Source organism: Podarcis gaigeae (assembly GCF_964106915.1).
Source record: "Podarcis gaigeae genome assembly, chromosome: 1".
In the NCBI taxonomy this organism is placed as follows: Eukaryota; Metazoa; Chordata; class Lepidosauria; order Squamata; family Lacertidae; genus Podarcis; species Podarcis gaigeae.
Genome location: NC_139678.1, coordinates 34,181,498 through 34,206,038, shown reverse-complemented (window position 1 = coordinate 34,206,038; position 24,541 = coordinate 34,181,498). Strand labels below are relative to the sequence as shown.

Below are 24,541 nucleotides of genomic sequence, written 5' to 3'. Positions count from 1 at the left end.
AAAACTTCCCTTGCCTCTGTATTTCAGTTCTGGCAATAATATAAAAGTGTTTCTGAGCTGTGAATGTATTTTATGTCCCAGTCCTTTCTTCATGTCTCTACCACCTATTATTTGCTGAGGTCCCTGCTTTTCCCTGCTTTGATATACTTTCTTTGGCCTTTGTGAACATTTGCCATGCAAATGTTGAAAATAAGTTTATAAATAAATACATCCTCTCAGAATTGTTTCAAGGCTTAAAACACTGCATCAAATTCATCGAAGCTAGTATAGGATTCAAAATGTGATTACATTCTTTTTCAAAAAAGAAATGTAGCTTCTCTCGCATTGAGCATCTCCCCACCCAACCTTCCATGCTTCTCACCATTTTGGCCATTACATGTACACTTTTCATCATGATAATTTACTAGTTACTTGCTTGGGGGTCATTGCTCAACTCTGCTTCTTACAGTGGAAGTGACTAAAAAGTACTAGAAAGCTGGAAATACAGGAAGTACTAAAATATACACATACGCTTCTAGTTCTTGCTTCATCTTGGTGAATTCTTCCTTAGTCATCGATCCTTCTCCTTCACCAAGCTTCTGTAATTTCTCTCTTGAGGCATCAAAATCAGGCCTTGGTGGTGCTGGTGGAATCTGTCAAATGAGTACATCAGAATGTACTTCTGAATTCTTGTCAAAGCAAAAAGTTTCTGAACCAAGATACAATAAGCTGCTTATGAACCTGGATACAAATATTTCTCTCCATGTGACAGCCACCTTCCTAGGTCTCATGCCATTTAAGTGGAAGGAGTTCCTAGCTAAAACTGAGTATATCCTTCTGCTCCAGCCTACCCTTCCCCTTTAAAGCCATCAGATAAAATGCCACCAGACTGGCTACCTGCAGATACAGACTCCTTCTGCCTTTGACAGGCCTCTCCCACTAGGCTATAGGTAGTCATGGAGCCCCTCAGACAAGAGATGCGCCAAACTTCTCTTCTGTAATGAAATTCTGTCTTCCCAATTGAACCCCGGGGGCTGTTCCAGGTTTCACAAGTTAACCTTATAATTCCTCAATAAACAGACAAGAAAGATATTCCACACACAAAGAAGATATTTATTCCCATATAATACATAACAGTCGACCCAATAGCTCAGTTGGTAGAGTACGAGACTCTTGATCTCAAGATTGTGGATTTGAGTCCCATGTTGGGCAAAGGTTCCTGCTCTGCAGCAGGTTGGACTAGATTACCTTCGAAGCCTTCCAACTCTACAATTCTGTTATTCTATAATTTAGCATCACAAAATTGAGTGAGTCCTAAAAACCTCTCTCAGATTTGTATCAAAGGAGATGGACATTCAAGTAAGGACAATATAAATAGTCCTGGGCAGTAAAGTCTAATTGCTTCACACTCCATGCTACCCAAGTTGTTGGGGGGGAAATGTTGCCTCATGACAGAGTTAGCTGTGCATATAGATGTGAAGTGTTATTTTAAAAATACAATTATTTGCTTGTACTATATTTAAAGCTGCTGCGCTTGATTCACCTATTCTAATTAGTGGGCTTCTTAAGGTTAGATTTAGTTCCTAATATTACTTTTAATGTTTAACAAAAGCACTTTTAATGTTTAACAAAGCATTAAAACCCAAAACGGTCAGTATAAAGTTTTAGAAGAACTAGGCATCACACATTCACATACCTTAATACAGAGAGCTTTTCAATAGAAATTATTCTTCTTGGCAGTTCTGAATTTATTTAGAAGTATTCCAACAAAAATCAGACAGGATTACTGGAAAGTCTATACCACAGACAAGTAACTTTTAAAAAGTCACTGCACTTTAAGTCCTAACCACTTACCAGTGACAAACTACAACATTCAAACACAATGTCAAATCTATAAATAACCAATTCATAATCTTTAGCAATTTTTCTACAAAGTAAAATTAATGAGACCATAAGTTACACAATATATAAACCTCAAGAACATCAGCTGAATGCTTTGCTGTGCAGCAGCACAAAGGTCAAATGCTAGGCCCCAGGAGACCCCCCAGCCCCTAGTGCACTGACACATACTGCCTCCTGCATTTAGATGTCACCCACTATCAGTGTTATTATGTAGCTATTCTAGCGAAGCACCTATTCCAAGCAAGAAGCTTTGAATGAGAGAACAAGGCACCAACTTCCTCCTAAGAAGAGGTATAATGACCACTAGAGCAGCCCTGCTCTTCCAGGTGCTGGAGCAATGGTTCATCAATTAACTACTACTCCAAAGAATAACTCAGCTGTTTTAGAGGGTGCTCTGCTCTTCCCTACTTGACAGAGTATATCAATTTTGCTGCGGTGGGCATTAGTTTCCCACGAATATGCAAGTTCCTTAAAGTTGTAAAGAATTTCATGATTCACTTTAAAAGCTAGTGCTTCTCTACTTACAATTCTTTGGAAAATAAGCACTTACAATGTAGCCTGCATAATCTTCATTCTCCACAAAGGAATCATGAAGCCAAATAAACTCTTCATGTTGTCGGACAACTGAAAATTCATTTTGTTTAAAATTTGGTAAAGAACTCTGCAAAACAACAACAAAAAATGAGGAAGGAAGTAGTAAATGGCACAAGTTAAAAATTCAATCACTTAGATTTACTGCAAAAAATGAAACACTATCTTTAATTATATGAAATGCATACAATACTCAGAAAAGCAATAACGTACTTTCTGCCCCAAAACAAATATTTAAAAACCTTTTTGCTAAATTGTGCACCTCGGACACAATACATGAAACTAAGGACAATAGAAAACATGCTTTTCTAACAGCATGTTGGACTACTTGAAACACTATATTTAAAAAACCCCACAACCAATCAAATCAATATTTTCACATACATGATTGTATGTGTGTGTATTTTATACACACTCAGTACACCACATATAGAGCTAGAATTTCTGACAGACAACAAGTGTATTTTTCATCCTAATCCTAAACATTTTTACATGATTTAGTCCTACTGAAACCAAGAGAACTGATATCTAATAAATGTGATTGTGGCCTTGAATGAGAAGCTATTATTTTGTCTGTTGATAGATAGTTTTATAAATAAAAATTCATCGCACAGAAGTAAAATACCTAGACCTCAAGCTAGTTTTACCTTTGTATGGACGGTAAACTTCACTTTGTCCCTTTCACTAAGGGCATCAGAAATATCCACTTGCAAGGCAGCATCAGTTTGCAGATCTACAGTGACTGCTCTAAGCTAAAGAAAAAAAGGAGTTCACGTTTATTTAAAGCCATAAAACAAGATTAACAGAAGTTCAGATTATAGTTTTGTATGCCCTTTAGTTTTAGAAATATTACAACAAAAGGAAACATTGTAAGTCATAGAGTAGGTGAAATTAGTGTAATATTTACTGGTAACTAAGTATTGTCTATTTATTTTCTTTTTAGCTTTAGTAAGCCAACATAGAATGCAATCCTATTCAGAATGTTATCTAAAGTCCCATTTAAACAATATGGTAGGCACTTAAGCCTATGCTGAATTCCAAGCGACTCGGTTTTTTTAAAAAAGGGCAGAGCATCAAATGTGAATTTTAGAATTTTATTATAGGCTAGTTTCTATATGCACTCTCACATCCTCCATCTAGGCAAGTAAAACCCTGAATGGAGTTCAAGGACATATCCCAACCAAGCAAAAACACTAAAGGAGGGAGCAAAGTAGGGCTGGTGAGGGGTGTGGTCCAGGGAAAAGTTCTGAAGGCCAGATAGAAGCTGGAGGACTGATGTTCCCCATCAATGATGTATATGAACAATACATATAGCAACTAGTTGAAAAGAGATATACATTAATGCATAATGCTCCATGGTTTACCAACTCTCTAGAGTGGACAAATTACTCCCAACAGCCATTTTTACATTTCTTAACCTAAGAGGGCCATATTGCTGCATTAACCTTAGAACTGTAGGAAAAATGCTTTCCCTTTAAAACCCATTCTTGGCCAGCCACATTAGTTTTCATGCTGCATTGGATTTATACTGGAAAAGGGGCTTAGACGGTTCCATAAATGAAGCTGAAGGCTTTATCATGACTTTTGACACCTGAGATGTGGGTGTTTTTCAGGATCCACCCTATCCCCATGGCTGTAATTTGTTTTAACTCTTTTAAATAATTAATTTTAAACTGTTGTAACCTGCCCTGGGACCTGCTTGTGAAGGGCAGGTAATAAATTTAATTAATAATTGGAAAGGGTCATAAACCATGTGTGCTTGTTTCTCTGTTGGAATTTTAAGTAGTCAGGGAGGTGGTGATAATAAACTCATGGGTCTTCCAGTGAGCAGGTCTGCTCTAGAAACTTAAAGGCCTCACCCATCTACCCATCTTTATGCAGCTGCCTCCTTCAGCACTTGCACCAAACATCCTAAGTAAGAATAATACTACTCATCTATACATTGCCAGCAGTTTCCTAGTCACATTCCCAGAAAAAATAAAACACATGAACTAAACATTAGAGCCTTGCTTCTTTTTGAAATAAATGCACACTCAAATTTACATAACCATAAGAACCTCCTTTTTAAAAGTTACCACATAAAGCTTTGCACTAAGTGTGCAGAAAACTGCATCCCCGGTCCAGACCTTTCAGTAAGAGCCCATGTTTTCTTTTCTTCCAAAATAGTTTCCATGCATAAATCAAACTTGACATTTTATAATGTGTGGGCTTTGCCTTTGGGTCAGAAAGTAAGATTCCAGTCCTATTTTTTTCTGCTTCTCATGCAGCACCAGATCATATAAGAAAAGTTTTAATATTGCAGCAGCTCAGTTAAAGCACAATGTAATGAAAGCACTTTTGTCATCTGCAAGGATAAGTACCCTGCATTAACCTGCTTCTACAGAGCACTGTAACTGGATTTTTAAAACAAAGGTTCTGGGGCGGAGCTGCAGGTGTGTATGTGTGGAAACCCACAAGACACAGAAAAAGACTTCCAAAGGCTGAAATCCTAAACAGTATTTCCCAGTCCCACTGCACTCAGTAGGACTTATTCCAGTTTCGAACCAGGCTGTTAGCAACAGGAAGCCCCACCCTAATGAGGACTACTCTAGCCTCAAGAGAACCTAAGTGCAACAGCAATGTTTGTTCAAACACTGAATCTTGAGCAACATTTATACTCCAGAACTCTTGTCTGCATCACTCAATACATTCTCAAGACCAACTGCTAAAATACCGTACTTTTGGTCTGGAATGATTAAAAAAAGAAAACATTTAAAGCACCTATTTTTCCCACTTACAGCAACAAAGGAAGCTTCTTTGGTATCCTATGTGCAGCACTATGCCACTAGTTCAGCCCATGTTGCATGCTACAGTGCTGAACTTATATAGGCCCAGTTAATTTTGACCACTAAATCCTGTCTAGGTGGCCATGATGCTGCCAAGAGTGGACAACACTATGCAAATCTAATGTATCCATTCTGTTCTCACAAATGCAGGGATATGATTGCAACTTGACACTGTTTAGGAAGACACTAATCTAAATGCAGTTGCCAATATTTTTACCAGCCTCTGCTACTCAACCTTTAATAGTGATTTATCCGCAAATGTTAGTAGATGATAGAAGCTTTCATAGGCATGGAGGCGAGCACTATCTAGTCTATTTCTGCAGATCAAGATGTACTTAGAGGCAGAGTAGCAGGCATCTGTGCCCAGATGAGTGACCCCCAACAAATTTCTCACATACAATAGTATTAAAAAATCCAGATATTAATACTAGTACTCTGAGCAAGTGTGCATTTTATAGTTGTTTCAAATGCAATGGATTAATCTAGAACTTGATAGCGTGCATTTTGAAGATAATGTGCCCCTGCACCAACATCCCAGACACCCCTGGGATTTCTAGATCCCCCCTGACCAAAATTCTACCCTATATGCAAAGGGCAGGACAATATATCACATAGTAGGATATCCTGGTTGTTATAATAATGTTGTAAGGAACCTTATTTGTCATTGTGTAGGATATTGCAGTTTCACTTTGTCCAAATGCATGAAGTATTACCCTTAATAATACTTTTATTAAGTATTATTATTATTTATTAAGGCCATTGCCTTCCGTTAAGAGTTTGGGTGTAATCCTTGATGCCTCCCTTTCCATGGAGGCGCAAGTTACAGCAACAGCCAAGGCGACATTTTTCCACCTTCGCCGCATCAAGCAGTTGGTCCCTTACCTTTCCCGCCCCGACCTGGCCACAGTGACCCATGCGACGGTCATCTCCAGGCTTGACTACTGTAATTCGCTCTATGCGGGGCTGCCCTTGGAGCTGTCCCAGAAACTCCAGCGGGTACAGAATGCTGCAGCGAGGCTCCTCATGGGGTCTCTGCTATGGGAGCATATTCACCCAGTGCTTTTCAAGCTGCACTGGCTCCCGGTGGAGTACAGGGTCAGATTTAAGGTGCTGCTTTTGACCTTTAAAACCCTTCACGGCCTAGGACCCTCGTACCTACGGGACCGCCTCCCCTGGTATGCCCCACGGAGAGCCTCAAGGTCCATAAATAACAACACCCTAGTGGTCCCAGGCCCTAAAGAAGTTAGACTGGCTTCAACCAGAGCCAGGGCCTTTTCAACTCTGGCTCCGGCCTGGTGGAACACTCTGTCTCATGAGACCAGGGCCCTGCAGGATCTGATTTCTTTCCACAGGGCCTGTAAGACAGAGTTGTTCTGCCTGGCCTTTGGCTTGGAGCCAATTTGATTCCCTCCCTCTCTTCCCCCCCCCCCTTTTTTTCTCTTTCTTTTCCTTCTCCTCCTGCGATGAGGCTACATTTTAATATTTTAATGTTCCATTATTTTAATGTTGTATTTTATTTTTGTTTTTAAGTTGTAATCATTCATCTTGTTTTTATTATTGCTTGTAAGCCGCTCTGAGCCCGGCCTTGGCTGGGGAGGGCGGGGTATATTAAAAAAAATTATTATTATTATTATTATTATTATTATTATTATTATTATTAAGTGGCAGATATATTCATGTAGTGATGCTGAACAGAATATTTTCCCAAAAGAAGTTTCCCAAGTTCATTAGTAACAATGGATGTCAACTTCAAACACAGGGCCGTCTTAAGCATATGCAGCACGGGGTGCAAAGATCGCCTGGCGCCCCTAGATTGCCCAGAGTTGTCGACCTTTTTGAGTTGTTGACCTTTTTTTAAGGAAATAGTTGTTTACCTTTAGAACGGTTGTGGGATGCAGGGACTTATGACACCAACCAACGGGGGTGCCAGCCAACGCCCCCCCCCCACAGGGGTGTATGAAGGTGGGTGCGGGTTCCATGCTGGGGGAGGACAAAAACAGTCGCTGTGCTGCCTCCCCCCCTCCACTGCTGCTTGCATTCCCCGTCATTCTGCTCTGGCACCCCACATTGGGTGGTGCTGGGAGGGTGCACCGACAGCAGAAAAGCCAGCAAAGGAACCCACAGCTCAGTGTATGCAATAGGATGTGTCACACAGCGCCCACAACATTACGCCGCTCCTGGCACGGTACCGAAACAGTTAGCCACCATGCAGCTGGGGCAAGAGCCAACTCCAACGGGCTCTGCTCCACTCAGCTGTCGGTGGCTCTTCCCCAGACTCCAACGTTTGGCCACGGACTCTCGGCCTGGTACCCCTGACAGCCCAGCACCCAGGTGTCGTGCACCCCTAGCAGCAACAGTTAAGATGGCCCTGTTCAAACACAACATTAGACAAGCTTGGCAGTTTCAAAGTGCTTGTGTGCATTTTGGTAAAGAAAGCTAACTAAATATGCTAAATTGGATCACTCTCCATAGAGTAAGGCAGTCCAACTTTTCACACCAAATGGGCCACAAGAGTTCTTTGACATGGAAGTTGTGGGCCATACACTGCCTTGTTGCACAGGGTTGGGGGGAAGCTGTGAAAGTGCTAACTAGACTTTAGGAAGGAGATGGGAGGAATCTAGGACTATATCAGAACCCTCCTGCCTCCTTCCCAAAGCCCAGCACCTTGCTTACATGGCTTTGGGAAGACAACAGGAGGGCTGGGATGGGGGTGGCATCAAATGTTGCTCAAGTACACCCAAAAAAGGTGTAGAGGGCTGCATGTTGGCCCACCCTGCCTAGAGCGTTAGACATTTTTCCAATGCAAAATTCTTTTCTGGTACAAATTACTTAAATTCACATAGGATTTTTCCCAAATTGCAGCTTCCCAGAAAACCCACAACACTGTATGCAAACACACAGAGATACAAAATAAAATAAAAGTTAAATAGCAGGCCATTGTCTAATCAAAAATTCTGTAAGCATACCCCATGGTCCTTCTTTGAAGTCTTAATTCTCCTTAAGTGAAACACTTTCTAATCAGCATAGAGAACAAACTTAAAGTTGAAGGAACTTAGTGAACTGTTAGGGAGTAACTTATTGTCCTTCTGAGTACTGACTTAAGAACAATGCACTCAGTTCACCATATGGAGCTTGAAACCTCTTTCCAAAGAAAAGTGACTCAACGGATGGTCTAGCAATACAGAAGGAAAAGCTGAAACACAAACATGACTTGCAGAAACAGACTAGAAGTCAAGTGGAAATTGAGAAAAGCCTGTATTAGGGAATATAACGGGAAAAGAGCAGAAAGAATTATGCAAAACTGTTAGCAACATTGGTAGGTATTTTAAAGAATAACAAGAGCAGCCTTGCTAGGTCAGACCAAATGTACATCTAATTCATCATTCTCACAGTGGCAACAGATGCCTATGGAAAGACTGTGAATAGGACCTGAATGTCACAGCTTCCTCACTGGTAATACCCAGAAGCATGCTACTGACCCATAAGAGGATCTTTCCTCTTATTCCACAACTACTAAAGTAATTCAGGAGTCTTTGGTAACCAACATTATCAAAAGCTTTTAAAAAGTATAAGTACACCATGTTGGCTGGGTCACCTTTATCTATCTGCTTATTGACACTTTTAAATAATTCTAAAAGGTTAATGAGACATGACTAACCTTGAAGAAGACATGCTGGTTCTATTTCTACAACATTGGTTCTTCTATATGCTAAGCTATAACCCATCTATAATAATACTTTCCACCAGTTTACCAGTTTCCATGGAACAGACATTCTTGTTGTTATTTGCTAAAAATATAATCTCCTCAGATACATTTTTTCCACCCCGCTTACACTTCTTTTGCTAACGTTTGTGATACTTTCTGTTTTCCTCAATTAAACAAGACACTATCTGGAGAAAGCTTTCTTGCCTTTAAAAGCTTCATTGGCTCTGCTTGTTAACCACGCTGGCATCTCTTCGCCCTGATTACACCTTTCATGATCTGCTGCAGTTTCTAATATTGTGGTTTTGAACAACCCCCACATGCATTCTAGAGATATTTTACCCTCTTCACTTTCCCTTTAAACTTTTTTTTAAAACCAACCCCCTTGTTTTGGGGACATTTCCTTGTCTGAAGTCAGAAATTACTGTTTGATTTTCTTGCCAATTGTCCACTTACATATATGTTGAATTTGATAGCACTATGGCTACTGACATAGCTGTATTTCTAGCTTCTAAGATGTTCACACTTTCACACTTTATATCAAAACGTCCAGCTTTTAAAGAAATCACCCGAATGGCAATTTGGGACTGTAAGAACCCAATTTTCTGTATTCATATGATGCCCTCTTATCAAACTGGTAAAAATAATAGTGCATGGTAGTCTTGGAATTAGAGCAAGGAAATAGGATGCAGCAACTAAACCAGACAAAACAGTGACGGTTTGCAAGTTTAAAACTGAGAATAAGACTTATAAAGCCTACCCATTATTTACTTCGTTAGAAAAAACTAACAGAACTTGGGCTATGCTGCTTACAAACAGGTCTTTAAATGTTCATAGAGAACAATAATTTTTTTTAATAACAGAGCTTTGTTTATAAAGTTACACTTGCATAGCTGTCAACGTTTCCCTTTTTTTAAGGGAAATTACCTTATTCCGAATAGGATTCCTCGCAAGAAAAGGGAAAAGTTGACAGCTATGCACTTGCTACTTTTATTCTTGTATGTGCCACTCTCAAAACTTGGCAAGTCATAGGATTCTTACCAGCATGATAGGTTAAATAAGAAAGAAGAACTAAAATAGTAAATTAAAAGAAAAGCTATGTTTCAAATGTTACTTCACTGTCCAAATAACCCTGCAATATGAGGGTGGGGTAGGGAAAACAATTTATAATAATGATGAACAGTTGTGCAAGTTTGCCTGACTCCCTTAGGGGAGAAGTTCCGCGTAAAATAATAAACTAGAAATTTCCCAAGAAATGCTTATAATGCTGCAGAGGTTCTCACTTTGGGCTAGTTTACAGAACCAGTTTTGCATCCACATGAAGCTCTCCAGAAGAGCAAAGAAACTGGGCCAACAACACAGAACTGCCACATTTCCAAGGCAATTCCAGTGTCTGTAGCAACTAAATAAATTGTTGTTTCAGCTGAGGTAATTGCTCCTTAAAAAGCTGGCTATAGTCATTAACAACACAGTTCACATGAAGCAATATTTATGCAAGCAGATATTCCCTGTACAAAATATTCTAGGATCATTTTGTTATGACAAACCTGACCTTGTGAATGGTTTGGTAGACAAACATCCCATGCTCCTGAAGAAGTAGACTGTAGACTACAAAAAGCTATGTAATTAACTATTTAATAAGATAGTAAGAATGTCATCATGCTGCAGTTGGCATGGCTGCAGCTTGTCAAGAGAACAGCAGGTGGGTGGCCCAGGCAGATGGGAAGGCAGGCGAGCAAGTGACTTGGACAAGCCATAGAAGAACAGCCAGGACAGCTCCACAGCAATCATCCTGCTCTGCTGCTGCTACCCACCTCACTGACAACACCATTTCAGCCTCTTTCGCGTTGGAAGCTGACAAAGAGGGAAGTGGCAGTGGAGCAAGACAGTGGCTGTAGAGCTGCCCCTTTCTGCCTTGACTGTTTCTCTGTGGCTTGCCCAGGCTGCGGTTTGGACGAGGTGCAAGATGAGGGAAGGGGGCTGCACAGCTTGGAGAAGACGGGTTTGGCAAGGTTAAGGAGGAGTTGGGGTTTGGTGAGGGGTAGATTTGGAAAGGTGCAAAGGGAGTGGGGGGTTGATCCGATGTAAAGGGCAGAGAATGGGGTTGGCGAGCAAAATGAGCAGAGGTGGCAGTCCCTGATGCTACAGTAAATTTGTTAGAAGATTCTAGAATAATAGAGTTATATCACTGGCCTATCCAGCAGTTGTTCAGAGCAACCTAGAATAAAGCCTGCATTAAAAGAAAGGTGAAGAAAAGGTGGAATCTGAAATATAGCTAAAAGCCCTTGTCAAATGCAGTACATTTCATGCATTACATGGGGATGGATGCAGGTGGAAAAAATGTATGTTACAAAATTCTATTACAGGCTTACCAAAACTTTGCATTCTACCTTTAAATGTACCCATTATTTAGATCGTTAAGAAAGCTAGGATACCTCTGATGTTTCTGAACACACAATCCTATGCTGAGTAAGGAGATGAATAGTCTCTCTAGGTGATGTACAGTAGAATATCACAGTTTTGGAAAAGACCTCACATGCTTTTTCTTCCCAACATATACGACAATATGAAGGGAATGTAGCAAACTAAAATGAGTTTTGTGACACTTTAAAGACCAATAGATTTACTGTGACACAAATTATGACTAAGCTACCCTGTGGTCTATGAATTGCTAGACAGTGTTTTGGAGAATATTTTGCACGGGGGGTGGGATTTCTTTCAGATTCCAAACCAGTTTAGGAAACAAAGTCTCTAAAACTTTCAATGGCACATACATTATTGAATCAGAAATTAAATCCTGTGAACATTCACATCCACATGTAAAAAAAAAAATCTTACTAGATGTAGTTATGCATGAATCCTAAATAAGTTAAGAGTATGGTGTAAAAATCATTTCAGACGCAGCTATCATAAAATGCTAAAATGCATAGGCACATGTAGGAGCAGAAGCTGGTTAGTGTGAGCCTGAAGCATTAGTTGAGATTCTTGCACTGCAGGGGGTTGGACTAGAATAGTAGAATCTTGAGAGTTGGAAGGGACCCCAAGGGTCATGTAGTCCAACCCCCTGCAATACAGGAATCTCAGCTAAAGCATCCATGACACATGGCCATCTAACCTCTATTTAAAAACCTTTAAGGAAGGAGAGTCCACCACCTCTCATGGGAGTCTGTTCCACTGCTGAACAGCTCTTACTGTCAGAAAGTTTTTTTGAATGTTTAGTCGGAATCTCCTTTCTTGCAACAGAAGCCATTGGTTCGAATCCTACCCTCAAGAGCAGCAGAAACAAGCATGCTCCCTCCTCCATGTGACAGCCCTTAAGATATTTGAAGATATCATATCTCCTCTCAGTTTCCTCTTTTCCAGGCTAAACATACCCAGCTCCTTCAAGTGCTCCTCGTAAGACTTAGTTTCCAGACCCTTACAGATAGGTAGCCGTGTTGGTCTGCCATAGTCAAAACAAAAAAAATTCCTTCCAGTAGCACCTTAAAGACCAACTAAGTTAGTTCTTGGTATGAGCTTTCGTGTGCATGCACACTTCTTCAGAAGTGTATCTGAAGAAGTGTGCATGCACACGAAAGCTCATACCAAGAACTAACTTAGTTGGTCTTTAAGGTGCTACTGGAAGGAATTTTTTTTGTTTTTTCCAGACCCTTGATAATCTTGGTTGCCCTCCTCTGCACACGCTCCAGCTTGTCAACATCCTTCTTAAATTGTGGTGCCCAGAATTGGACACAGTATTCCAAGTGTGGTCTGATTAAGGCAGAATAGAGTAATACTATAACTTTCCTTGATCTGGACACTATACTTCTATGATCACAGCCTAGAATAGCATTAGCTTTTTTTGTTGCTGCATCACACTGTTGACTCATGTTAAGCTTGTGGCCCACCAAGACCCCTAGATGCTAGTAAGCCAGGTGTCCCCAGCCTATATTTGTGCATCTGGTTGTTCCTGCCCAAGTGCAGAATGTTACATTTGTCTCTATTGAAATTCATTTTGTCAACTTGAGCCCAGTTCTCCAATCTGTAAAGCTCATTTGAATTCTGATTCTGAAACCTCCTAGTTTGGTGTCATCTGCAAATTTGATGAGCATCACCTCAATTCCTTCATCCAAGTCATTTATAAAGATGTTGAACAACAGGCTCAGGACAGAACTCTGTGGCATCCCACTTGTCACTTTTTTCCAGGATGATGAAGAACCATTAATGAGTACTCTTTGGGTTTGGTCAGTCAACCAGCTACAAATCCTCCTAACAGTTATCTCCTTCAACCCACATTTTACCAGCTTCCTCGAGAGAATATCATGAGGGACTTTGTCAAAAGCAATACTGAAATCAAGATAAACTATGTCCACAGGATTTCCCTGATCCACCAAGTTTGTAATTCCATCAAAGAAAGGAATCAGATTGGTCAGGCATGACATTTTTGAGAAATCCATGCTGGGTCTAAGTAATCACAGCATCCTTTTCCAAATGCTCACAGACCGACTGTTGATTCTAGATTCAGGTAGGTAGCCGTGTTGGTCTGACACAGTAGAAATAAATAAAAAAATTGTCCAGTAGCACCTTAGAGACCAACTAAATTTGTTTTGGGTATAAGCTTTCAGGTGCATGCACACTTCTTCAGATACCTGAAAATGGGGACAACATTTGCCCACCTCCAGTCTGTAGGGACCTCACCTGTTCTTCAAGAATTCTCGAAGAAAAAAGGCTCAGAAATTACATCCACAAGCTCCTTTAGTACCCTTGGATGCAGCTCATCAGGCCCTGGGGATCTGAATTCATTTAAAGTAGCTACGTATTCCCTTACTACCTCTTTTCCAATCGTGGGCTGTAGCTCCCTCCCTTGCTTTCCTTTTGGGTGAAGACAGAGGCAAAGTAGTTGGTTGAGCAGTTCCACCTTTTCTCTGTCACCCAACAGCATTTCTCTGTGTTCCCCATGCAGAGGACCTACCACTTACTTGTTCTTCCTCTTACTTTGGACATAGCTGAAGAAACCTTTATTATTATTTTTAACTTCTCTTGCAAGCCTGAGCTCATTCTGAGCTTTAGCCAGCCTGACTTTCCCCCCGCAACTGTTAACTACTTGTGTTTACTCCTCCTTTGTGATTTCCCCTTTCTTCCAGTTCTTATACATTCCCTTCTTAACAAATAAATTACAGTTCTTCAAGGGACAGGAAGATCCTGATCATTTCTATTCAGTATGGTGTGGTTTTATTTCATGTAGTCTTGTTTTAGATTTCTTTCCTCATGTCATCTACAGAAATATGGTTGCTAGCATTTTAGATTGTGTTTTTTTATTTAACATGTATAGGTTTTTATGTCCTACCCTTAGCTGGATATGTTATTTTTTATTGTTTACTTGTCTAAGTAACAATCTGAAAACTAATTTAAAATGTACATCAAGTTTAAAAGCAAATAAAGCGAAGGATAAAATTAATATGAAAGTAAACAAGGGTCTGGCATGTTTTCTAACATCAGTTTAAAAGTTTGGGGTTTTTTTACACATACTTTTGGGATTACAAATATTAAACCAACAGAAACATGAGACTCCCCAAACTGTATCTGACAGAAAACAGCGGCAGAATCAAGAATCACCCACCATAGCTGTCCCATGTCAGGCTAGTCAACTGCTATGGGACAGAATAGTTTCCTTCAGCTTAAGTGGTCCTGCTGTACTCATCAAAATTTCAGCTTCTATTGTTACATAGCTTGATATTTCTTTTTAATATTTACTTCTCCAATGAAAGTTTCTTTTGATGATTTCCTGCTTTAAAAAAAAGTATGTGTCGACTATCTAAAACATTTTAAACCACTTATTATTGTTTATATATTTTCCTCAATGGACACATGACACTGGTTCTTTACTTTTGTTTGAAAGCCAGTTTGAATAGTCTCCAACTTTTGGGGTCTGTGGGTACACCAAATGTCCATTTCATGTAAGAAAAACTGGTGATGCTCAGAACTTGCCCCTCCCCCAACATCAACACATACTCCAGACCAAGTACAATACAGACAAAAAAGCCCCAAATGAGGCTCTCCCCCAAACAAAAAATATGACTCAAGTATAAGTATAAAAAATTGGGAAAGGCATGGGGCATGAAGTGCTCAAGGACACCATGTTGCTAATAGTCACCATGTTATGGACTCCAGGGTGTTGGACTTAGGTTGGGCTAAGAGATGGTAAAAGTCCCAAGGTCAACCAAAGAGTTTAATGGCTGAGTAGAGATTTCAACCTGGGGCTCCCCTGCCTATTCACAAAATGAGCAAGGAAATGGATGAATCCTGGATACCACCAGGAGCTCTTTGCGGGAAGATGGGGGGGGGAATATATAATAAACAATAATTTTCTAGTCAAAAAGTATTTGAAAAAAATAGCTTTAAGCTCTTTCTGCATTTCTCAACAAAGGCAAAGGCACCAATCCAAGAGGTTCAAACTACACCCACCGGTTTAAAGTGTGTCGCTCTGCAAAGCTGACCAAAAAATAAAATAAAATCAACAGGGGAGCTGCAGCAACAGCAAAAGTGTTTGCACCTAGACCAACGGGGGGGGGGGGGCGTTATAATATCTCAACTGCCTGTCGTGGCAGTTTCAATCAGAACGCAAAGCGGATTCGATGTTAATAATGAAGAAAATGATAACGCTATTATATTTTAAATCCGAGAGGAGAACTCCGTTAAGAGTCACCAGCGTCAGCTCAGGATGATGGTGCATCCAGACCACCCGTGACAGCGCGGAGTTTTCAGGGAACCGAAGCTGGGCAGAAGGAGCAAGAGAACCGGGTGGGGGCGGCGAAGCCTCCCGGGAGATGATGCCGCCGCCGCCGCCTCACCCCCCTCGCTTCCCCACCCACCGCCCCACACTCCGAAAGGGGCTGCCAGCCCCACACATCCGGAAGGAAACCTGTTCTACCGCCCCCCAGCCCCACACCATTCCAGGGAAGAAAGCCCCCTCCCGTCAGGGGCGTCCAGCACTTACGCCTCGGTCCTCCTCGGAAAGGAAATCTGGGCCGTCGTCCGAGCCTTCCTGCTCCGAAGAAGAAAAGGGCGGAGGCGGGCGGCGAAGGCGAGAGAGACCGAGGCATCACCCACCGCGGACAGAGAGAGAGAAAGGAAACCGGTTAGTCACGCCGGCCTCCGACCCCGCCGCTCTCCCCCGGCCGCCCCTTCCCCCGGCCAGAAGACCTCACCACGGCGGCGGCGGGAGCTCCGCAGGAACCTACCATCATGGCTGCTCCCAGCCCTCAACTCCGTTCCCTCAGCAGCAAGCGCAGGCCTAGCCCGCCAGGCAGCCCAGACCGGAGGGGCGGGATTAAGGCGGGGACAGGCGGCGGCAGCGGCGAACAAGGGGGTTCCGCTGAGCTCGAGCTCGGCGTCGGCCGTGGGTGTCCGCGGCAGCGTCTCATTTCTGGGCGAGGGACGGGCGTGTGGAGAGCAACGCCCGCGCGGTAAGTGAGGCTTGGTAAGTGAGGAGGCAGCAAGCCATGCTTCGCGCAGTATGTATGTTTAGGACAGGAACAATAAAAGGAAACACGCCGTCATTTCTCCCTCAGGAATCTTAACGCCGTGTAGGGAGGGTATGGTTTGCCCTGCTCCCTGCACTTCAGGACCTTGGGTTTTGTGTCAGAAATGAACGGTGAAAAAGAAGGGGGGGGGGACGAATTGGACTCCATGGTCACTGTCATAGTTTGAGAGTCGCGTGCTCTGTAAGACTGTGGGCCGCAGGCGCCACTCCGACAGCTTGCAGCTATTACGGATCCATCTGTGCAGGAAGAGCGCGTGGTGCAGGTCTTGCCCTGGACTGCGGGTGGGGAAGTGCAAGTTTAAATGCTCCCCCATCATGTGGGCAACGCTACCTAGAACACAGCATTTGACAGAGAAAGGCTTTAGTTTAGGCATCTCGGCACAGCTGCCCCGTGTTGCAACGTAAAAATAGACCCATTGAGAGGTTCAGGTATTGTCTCTCAGGCAGACGTCCTCCTGTGTCAAATGCGAATAATAATATCAACCGATTCCCACGCTTACAAACTGTTTTAGGAGGGCAAACACTTTGCAAATAAAGTACCATGGCTACAATCCTGTGCACATTTTACTCTCAATGTCTCTTCGAATTCAGTGAGATATGTAAGATTGCAGCTGTAAGGATGCATCTCCATTATTGAAAATCTTTATGCCCAACACAGCAGATGTGTTAATTTAACTCTTACCTGGACTTCAGAGGTGTAGAGACTACAGCCAGGTCAGAACCACTCAAGTGATAAGGGCTGATATCAACCCACACTGCTTCTGTTATAAAATACGCATTGGTCATGCTACTCCTATGACCAGTACAACGGTGTTTACATGGTCTTTTTAAAAGAAAAAGAGTGATGCTTTGTGCAGCTAACTGCATGCTTTGAGGTCTGTATGAAGAGGTGGGAAGCCAAGCAAAAAACAAAAAAAGTCTAAGAAACAAGTGTTGCTTCACTGAAATCCAACATTGTGCAAGCAAACCTTTTCATGCAGTGGACTTCCCCTCCTATCCCCTGCACTCCCCCAAATCTGCTTGGATGGGGGCTGACCTTCCAAAGCAGATTTTGGAGGGTGCACAGGGGGCTGCAGAGAAGAGGAGAGAGGGTCCCATTGTACAAGTGGAAATCTGTTCCACTGGTGTACAGACACCATAGAATGAAACCCAAAGCACACCTAGATTTTTGGCCCGATCTTGTGACACACAAAACTGGGCAGAGGAAACAATTATGAAGAAACGTACGCTACTCCTGGGAACAGACTGAGCCTCCTTAACTGCCTCACACTTTTAGGGCTGGTTTTCAAGACAGGCAGAAAAATTGAATACCTACATTCTTGCTTCTGAAATGAGGAGAGTCCTTCATTTGAAGAATTGATAGGCCATATATCATCTGAAGGGCAGATGGCCAGAGGAAGGAACAGACAAAAAAACACACATCTAAATCAACTGACATCACCATTCTTGGCTCTGGCTTAATTGGTTCTTCCTTCAGTCTTCAAACAAGTTAATGCCCTTTAGAAACTCAAGGGTGTGCCTCCCCAAAGCATCTTCCTCAGCAATGTTAAATATGCATATTATGTGAAAGCTCTGAACATATAATCCATTTCCATTTACTCCAGTCATTTCTGCCATCGTGATAACAAACCTTTTGTGAGAGGGCCTGAGTAAGTAAATCATTAATATGGCTTATTGAGCAACTTTAGAAATGCCTTTTGTGTCCTCTGTGGTTAGCCTTCCAAAACTTGTCTAACATAGAACACATTACAGATTGATAGCTGGGTTGAAATCTGTGGTTTTTGGCTGTATACACAAATATGTGAATCCGATAAAGTCAGTTATGTTTTAACACACATGTGATCCACACTCTGCCATAGTCCAGCTGCACATTGCTTACTTGCAATACACATTCGCATCAAAGGGGCCTGGCAGTAAAATGGTGCTGTTGTTGTACAATTGCTAGCCTCATAGATGCATGGCCCAGAAATGGGAGTGTCACTGGAGTGTCCTGCACCTCAACCTGATTTAAGTGGTTCAAGTACATACGGTACCTTGCAGCCATTCCTGCTTTTTTCCTCCTTCAAGTGACGCTGTAGGCACAGAAACAGCCTTGCAGGGACACATCTACCTTGCTCTTATTTAAAGCTTGCAGTCCTCTCTTTCAGCATTGTTCAGTCCTTCAAGTCCATGTTAGTGCCCTGAAGATAAACAGGATGTCAGGAGCTGCTAAAATCTGTGAGTGGCTACTCCATGTGGTGAACCACTGAACAGCAAGTAGCCTTTTCATTGACGAATCAGACTGCCTCCACCCAGGCTTGCCTTGGGATCTTTCAAGCCTCTTTTCCCAACAGAATCACAGAATTGTAGAATTGAAAGGGACCCCAAGGATCCTCTACTCCACCCCCTGCAATGCTAGAATCTCTTTGCCCCATGTGGTGCTCAAACCCACAACCCTGAGATTAAGAGTCTCATGCTCGATCAACTGAGCTATCTTGAATACTACAGTCTTTCTGAGCTGTATTGTGGTTGTTGCCTTGCCTGTCTCCTAGTTACTAGTTCACCTCAGACTGCTGCTCCACATCCACTGTCCTTACACAGAAGCAGTATGAGCACTGCATTGCGCGCAGCTGACCTAACGTTTGCAAATTTCAGGTGTTCACAGTTCATAGGAAGCATGCTAATTAAGTTTGCTTTTTAAAACCAGCTTTTAATAAATAATTGGTGGATTTGGGTGGGGGGGGAATATTAAGTAAAATCTGAGAATGTAAACTGCAGATATTTTCTTCTTCTCAGAGCTGCAGTCTTATACATATGGGCAGCTCTCAGCAAATCTGGACCGCAGTTGACACAAGAGAGCATGCCTAACCCTAAACCAAACAAGTATATTTACAGGTCAATTCCTTAATTAAGATGTTTAGTTGCATTCTTGTACGTATTTATTTATCCAAAAGTAATTTTGACTGACACATTACCAGTGTGTTCTGGGTTACAGCTTAGAGATGTTTACCTCACACTCAGATTAATGGCTCACAGAGAAGTAACAGTAGTTTTTTATATATATAAAAAAACCCGACCAGCAACACTCAAATACATAAAAACAGCTGGAGTGTAAAACATGGCCAAAAGATAATTCCTATTGGCTTAATTTTAGCCACCAGTATCCAACTAAGTAATGAAGAACATGTTCTGAGAGTTTAAACTTGGACATAAACAAGACTACAAGGGCAGGATTTCAGTGCCTGATAAAGCTTCTTGCCCATGATTGCTTGATCGATTTCTGCTAGTGAAAACTGTAGAATTTTGCAGAGAGCAAGAGCGAGAGAGAACACACAGCCCTGACTATGTGTATTGTAGTAAGGCTTATGGTTGCATCTACCAGCTACAGCCTAGACTTTCAGAGCTTGACTGTATAAACAATTTTATTTCTTTCCTTGCTGTCATAAACAGATGGTTATAAAAGGGTTATCCAGAGAATAAAGCACTTAGCAAGTCTGCATCTACTAGAATCATAGAACTTCAGAGCTGGAAGGGGCCCCAAGGGTAATCCAGTGTAACCTGCTGCAATGCAGGAATCACAACTAAACCTGACAGATGGCCTTTCAATCTCTGTTTAAAAACCTCCAATAAAGGAGAGTCTACCGCCTTCCAAGGCAGCCTGTTCCACTGTCAAATAGCTCTTAGCATCTCATACCACAAGTCTTCTGTTTAGTCATAATCTCCTTGTAATTTGAATCCATCAGTTTGGGTCAGCAGCTGAAAAAAAGTTTGCTGCATCTTCCATATGACAGCCCTTCAGATATTTGAGGATATCAAAGGTTGGTTTTGAAAAAGTGTTGTTTCTCTTGAATAGTATATTGTCTGGTTTCCCCTCAGGTTGCTATTATCTGTAGAAAGGGAACATAAGTTTACCCGCACCCAACAAAATAACCCCTCAGTAAATGAAAACAGGAATAGTAATTGATGGAAGAAATATTTGAGCTTATCTGTCTCTAGAAAAATTGTGAAGTGAGAGTTTTAAATGTAACAGATGCTAGAAACAAGCAAATAAGAATGAGAAGGGAAGGTAGTTCTGTAGGTTTCCTTCAAAATAAAGTTGTGGCTCCTTTCCCTTAGCAGAAAGAATAATTCTACAGAATAATCTTATTCTGTTAAGAAGAGCAGTGGCAATTGTGTCATGCCAACCCAACCCACAACCTATCACACTGAGCACTTGGCAGTTGTATTGGCAACCCCTCCAGCATTGCTGAATCTTTCCCAAACAGTAAGCATAATAGATTGTAGCCAGGGTCATCATGACCTGGATTCTCGAGAGAGCTGTGTCTAACCAAATGCATAGGCAGGTTTTACATTTTTATTAGGTATAGTGAATAGGTGTTGCATCTGAAAGAACATAAACTTTTAACTAATATAGAAGGTTCACTCTGCAAATTCATAAAAAATAACCAATGTGTACTTTATCCAGCTTCCGTAAGTGTAATGTGGATTAGGTACAGATATTAAGCTGCAAGCCTCTTCATTGTCAATAGATGGTGCTAAGGGTATAATTTTAACATTGCTACCAGTTCAGGCAAGATTTATGAATAGGCTCCAATTACAAAAAGAATTTCCCTTGTATGGGTGACATTACAAACCGTAACAGTCCAGCTGCTAGAAACCAAGGAGACTTTACAATTTTAAGCATGTTTGGCTTTTAAGAGGAAAAAAACTAATGTAAATCAAATGAGTACAGGAATCCAAGAGTCCTTTCTTTGAGTTTCTGTTGTTTAGCATAATTAAAAATAAGCTGTGGGTATATTCTAATGGTAAAAATACAGCAGCTGTTCCCATTATGAAAGTATAGCTTTGTACAGATCTATTTTACAGGCACAAAAAGGCTTTACATAGCTCTATCCCAGACAGTGAAATGCCTGCTTCCTGGGCAGGGTAAAGAGGTGCATCTTCAGCATTTGCCAAGAACTATATAGTGAAGTTAACAGTTTCACCCATGTGGGGAGGGAGCTCCACAATTTAGGGACTGCCAGAAAGAATCCCCTCTCCCAGGCCACCACCATCCTAAGCTTCTTAGTTGTGGAACTGCCCTCTGCCAGTCTTAACACCCAATATGTTCTGCAGGGAAGGGAGACAGTCTTTCAGATATTTGGGGCCAGAGTAGTTTAGGGCTTTAAACACTAATGTGAGCACCTTGAATTGGGTCTGGAAGTGAAATGATAATCAGGGGTGCTGCTTTGAAACAGGTTTATATGTGAACGAAGTGGAACCCCAGCCAGTAATTGGGCTGTTGCATTTTAGACCAGCTTAAGTCTGAGTTATCTTCAAGGACAGTCCCACATAGAGCACATTGCAATAATCCAGTCTGGAAGTTGCCAGAACGTGGAGTACAGCAGCCAAGTCATTTCTGTCCAAAAGGGGTTGTGGCTGACATACAAGGTGTTAAAAAAAGGCACGTTTAGCCATTGGGGCCACCTAAGCTTTCCGTGACTGTGTTAAACCCTGGAGAACTCCCAAGCTGTGGATCTGCTTCATCAAGGGGTGTGCAGCCCTATTCAGGACAGGTTGCCTCCTGCAAGTGAGAACTTGGGACATATGACACCCCTGCTTTTCAGGATTCGACCTCAAATTAATGGCCCACATCCCTGCTTCCCATATCAACCACCTCTCCCAGCCTTGCTGATGTGGTTCAAAGGAAAGCAGAGCAATACATTTGGCACCAACTGGGCTGCAGGAGTTTCCAGAAGGTGTACAAGATGCCATCCAACTGTCTTAGGGACTCTGCTCTGTGTAGGAATTACTCCTTAGCCTTTTCTTCTCTTGAAAATGTCCCACAAAGCAGCTGTATCTGCTGGTGCCTCTCTTGCATGCAGAAAGTCCCTAACTCACCAAGGGTTTGAAACTCATTGGCTACCCTCACCTGGTTTAGACTCCAAACCCACTGAAATTAATGGACAGGACTGTCAAATCCATCAATTTCAATGGACCTATTCAGCATAAAACTTAGTTGGATAGAACATTCTGTAATGACATCAGCAGCCATTTAAACTTACTCTAGTACATGGTACTATGGGTTCTCAAGATTTTGTAAATACAAAGAAGCTAAGTAAGTAAATAAATAAATACTAATGCCAATTCATGCCAATCTTCACAGAACTCTAGCCCAATGGTTGCCATCAATTTGATTTGAATTAATTTTATAATGAATGGTGATTTTTAGAATGATTTTAGAATGGTGTATTATTTTATTGTTGTTAGCCACCCTGAGCCCGGCTTCGGCTGGGGAGGGCGGGATATAAATTGATGATGATGATGATGTTGCTAAAATTTTCCATACTGTGTACTATGTACACAGATGCGTGCAGAAATATTAATATGAATAGGTTGTACGTGCAGTGAGCTGGCAGTCATCTCTTTTCCTTCCACTTTCTAAGCACATATGTCTAAAACATTTACTCTGCTATTGCCTATTACTTCCAAGCGATACCATTTTCTCTAACATATATTTGCAGAGCCATTAAAAACATATTTCATAAATCAACAGCAGTTGGTGCATCTGTGCGTATGCTAGCACTCTTATAGACTCGTGCAATCAGTGAGACAGCTGGATTCTAAATGGAACAGGGCTATGATAGGGTTTTTTTAAAGTAGACTACTGTAGAGAAGAATACAGTTTTGTTGTTTCCAACATTTGCTTTAAAAATTGGCTGACTTTTAATAGGAAGCAGGGCTTTGCAATCTTGCAGCAGTGATGCGAGTCAAAAGACATGGCCATATGCTATGTGCTACCAGGGAGCATTTATTTTCTTCCTCTCTGGGGACTATTAACAGTTCCATTTTGCAGGGGTGTACCGTAAATATTACTAGTATTATTTGACAATCAACAGGGCAAATGAAATTGAACCATTATGGAAGAAATTTTATTTGAATACAGCAATGTTCCTTGCACCTTATTTTTCTAGCATTTATTAATGACACAGGGAAAATATTAGCATGTTCATACTCACCGGTTATTCAAAGATCAATCGAAATAGGGGAGAAGTCAGTCAGATACAGAGACAAAAACTAACAACGTAATCCTACAGTGGTAGAATAAAACCTGATCTTGGGACTTGCCTGGTTATGCCTCACTTTCCCCCGTTCTATCCTCAATTCTTGCTTCTACTGTAAAGTTGTTCATGGATTTCACATCTACACACTTTACCTTTAAAACCCACAATGGCACTGCCCCACCCTTCTTTCTGCCCGTGTTGCAAGATACATCCTAGCACGGAGTCTGTTGCACCAAAAACCTTTTACCATCCATCTTTCAAGCTTCTGAGATTTTCCACAAACATTTTGTCCATACCCTCAACGAAAAGTCAGCTCACAGGGAGGGCCGGCCCAAGACATTTTGGTACCTGAGGCAAATTTAAGTAGTGCTTTCCTTTCCTGCAAGGGAAGAAGGGATGAGTGGAGAACTCCAAGGGCAGATTAAGTTCTGCATTGGGATCTGCTGCCCCCGTGGATCCTGCCACCTGAGATGGTTGTCTTACCTTGCCATATGTGTGGGCCAGCTCTCCTCACAGGCATTCCTTATACTTACCTTTTTCATTTTCTTGCTTTCCTCCCTTCTTTATAAATCCTCCACCATCAAAATGAAACTCTAACCACCTTGGGTTAGTGATTTGTATTTTTGTTTATGTTCCATTACAAGGCACCATGTAATAAGAATGAATATTGACATTTCACTAAGCTTGGGGCTATTAAATCTGTCAGGCCCACAATTCAATATATCACAGCAGTAATTTATACTCCTTTCACTATCGTACACATCTTACTTATAAAAAATTCAAGGTTACAAAGTGTATTAACTATTTACCCTACAATCAAGGTAGACTTATCCCATTCTTAACACGTATGTAGAATAGCTACATTGTATATAATCACAAAATACTATTGAACCTAAACATTTCAGGTATCTGAGATTTGATTAGCTGGCCAAATTAGGGATTCATCCTTTAATATGTCTCTATAAAAACTAAAATCTTCTGTAAACTGGAAATTGAG

At 41.5% G+C, this 24,541-nt stretch overlaps 1 protein-coding gene and 1 long non-coding RNA gene across 4 annotated transcripts in view; one reads left to right on the top strand and one right to left on the bottom strand.

The window, feature by feature from the left end:
* The window catches only part of SNX6 (sorting nexin 6), a 30,925-nt gene extending 13,888 nt beyond the window's left edge, over positions 1 to 17,037 (bottom strand). Inside the window, exons 1-5 of one of the 3 annotated variants that reach the window (XM_083741605.1) lie at positions 16,221 to 17,037; positions 15,977 to 16,024; positions 3,120 to 3,224; positions 2,432 to 2,542; positions 511 to 632 (exon numbers count right to left, since the gene is read on the bottom strand). In XM_083741605.1, the coding sequence (XP_083597731.1) occupies positions 511 to 632; positions 2,432 to 2,542; positions 3,120 to 3,224; positions 15,977 to 16,024; positions 16,221 to 16,226 (392 nt within the window). In that variant the 5' untranslated portion in view covers positions 16,227 to 17,037. Of the gene's footprint in view, positions 1 to 510; positions 633 to 2,431; positions 2,543 to 3,119; positions 3,225 to 14,599; positions 14,760 to 15,976; positions 16,025 to 16,187 lie in introns of those variants that run through there. The other 2 variants (XM_083741604.1, XM_083741606.1) reach the window with 2 other exon arrangements.
* LOC310846071 lies at positions 16,322 to 18,196 on the top strand. Its single transcript, XR_014565117.1, has 2 exons — positions 16,322 to 16,459; positions 17,799 to 18,196. It is a non-coding gene; the product is annotated as an uncharacterized lncRNA (long non-coding RNA).
* The last annotated feature ends 6,345 nt before the right edge of the window (positions 18,197 to 24,541 follow it).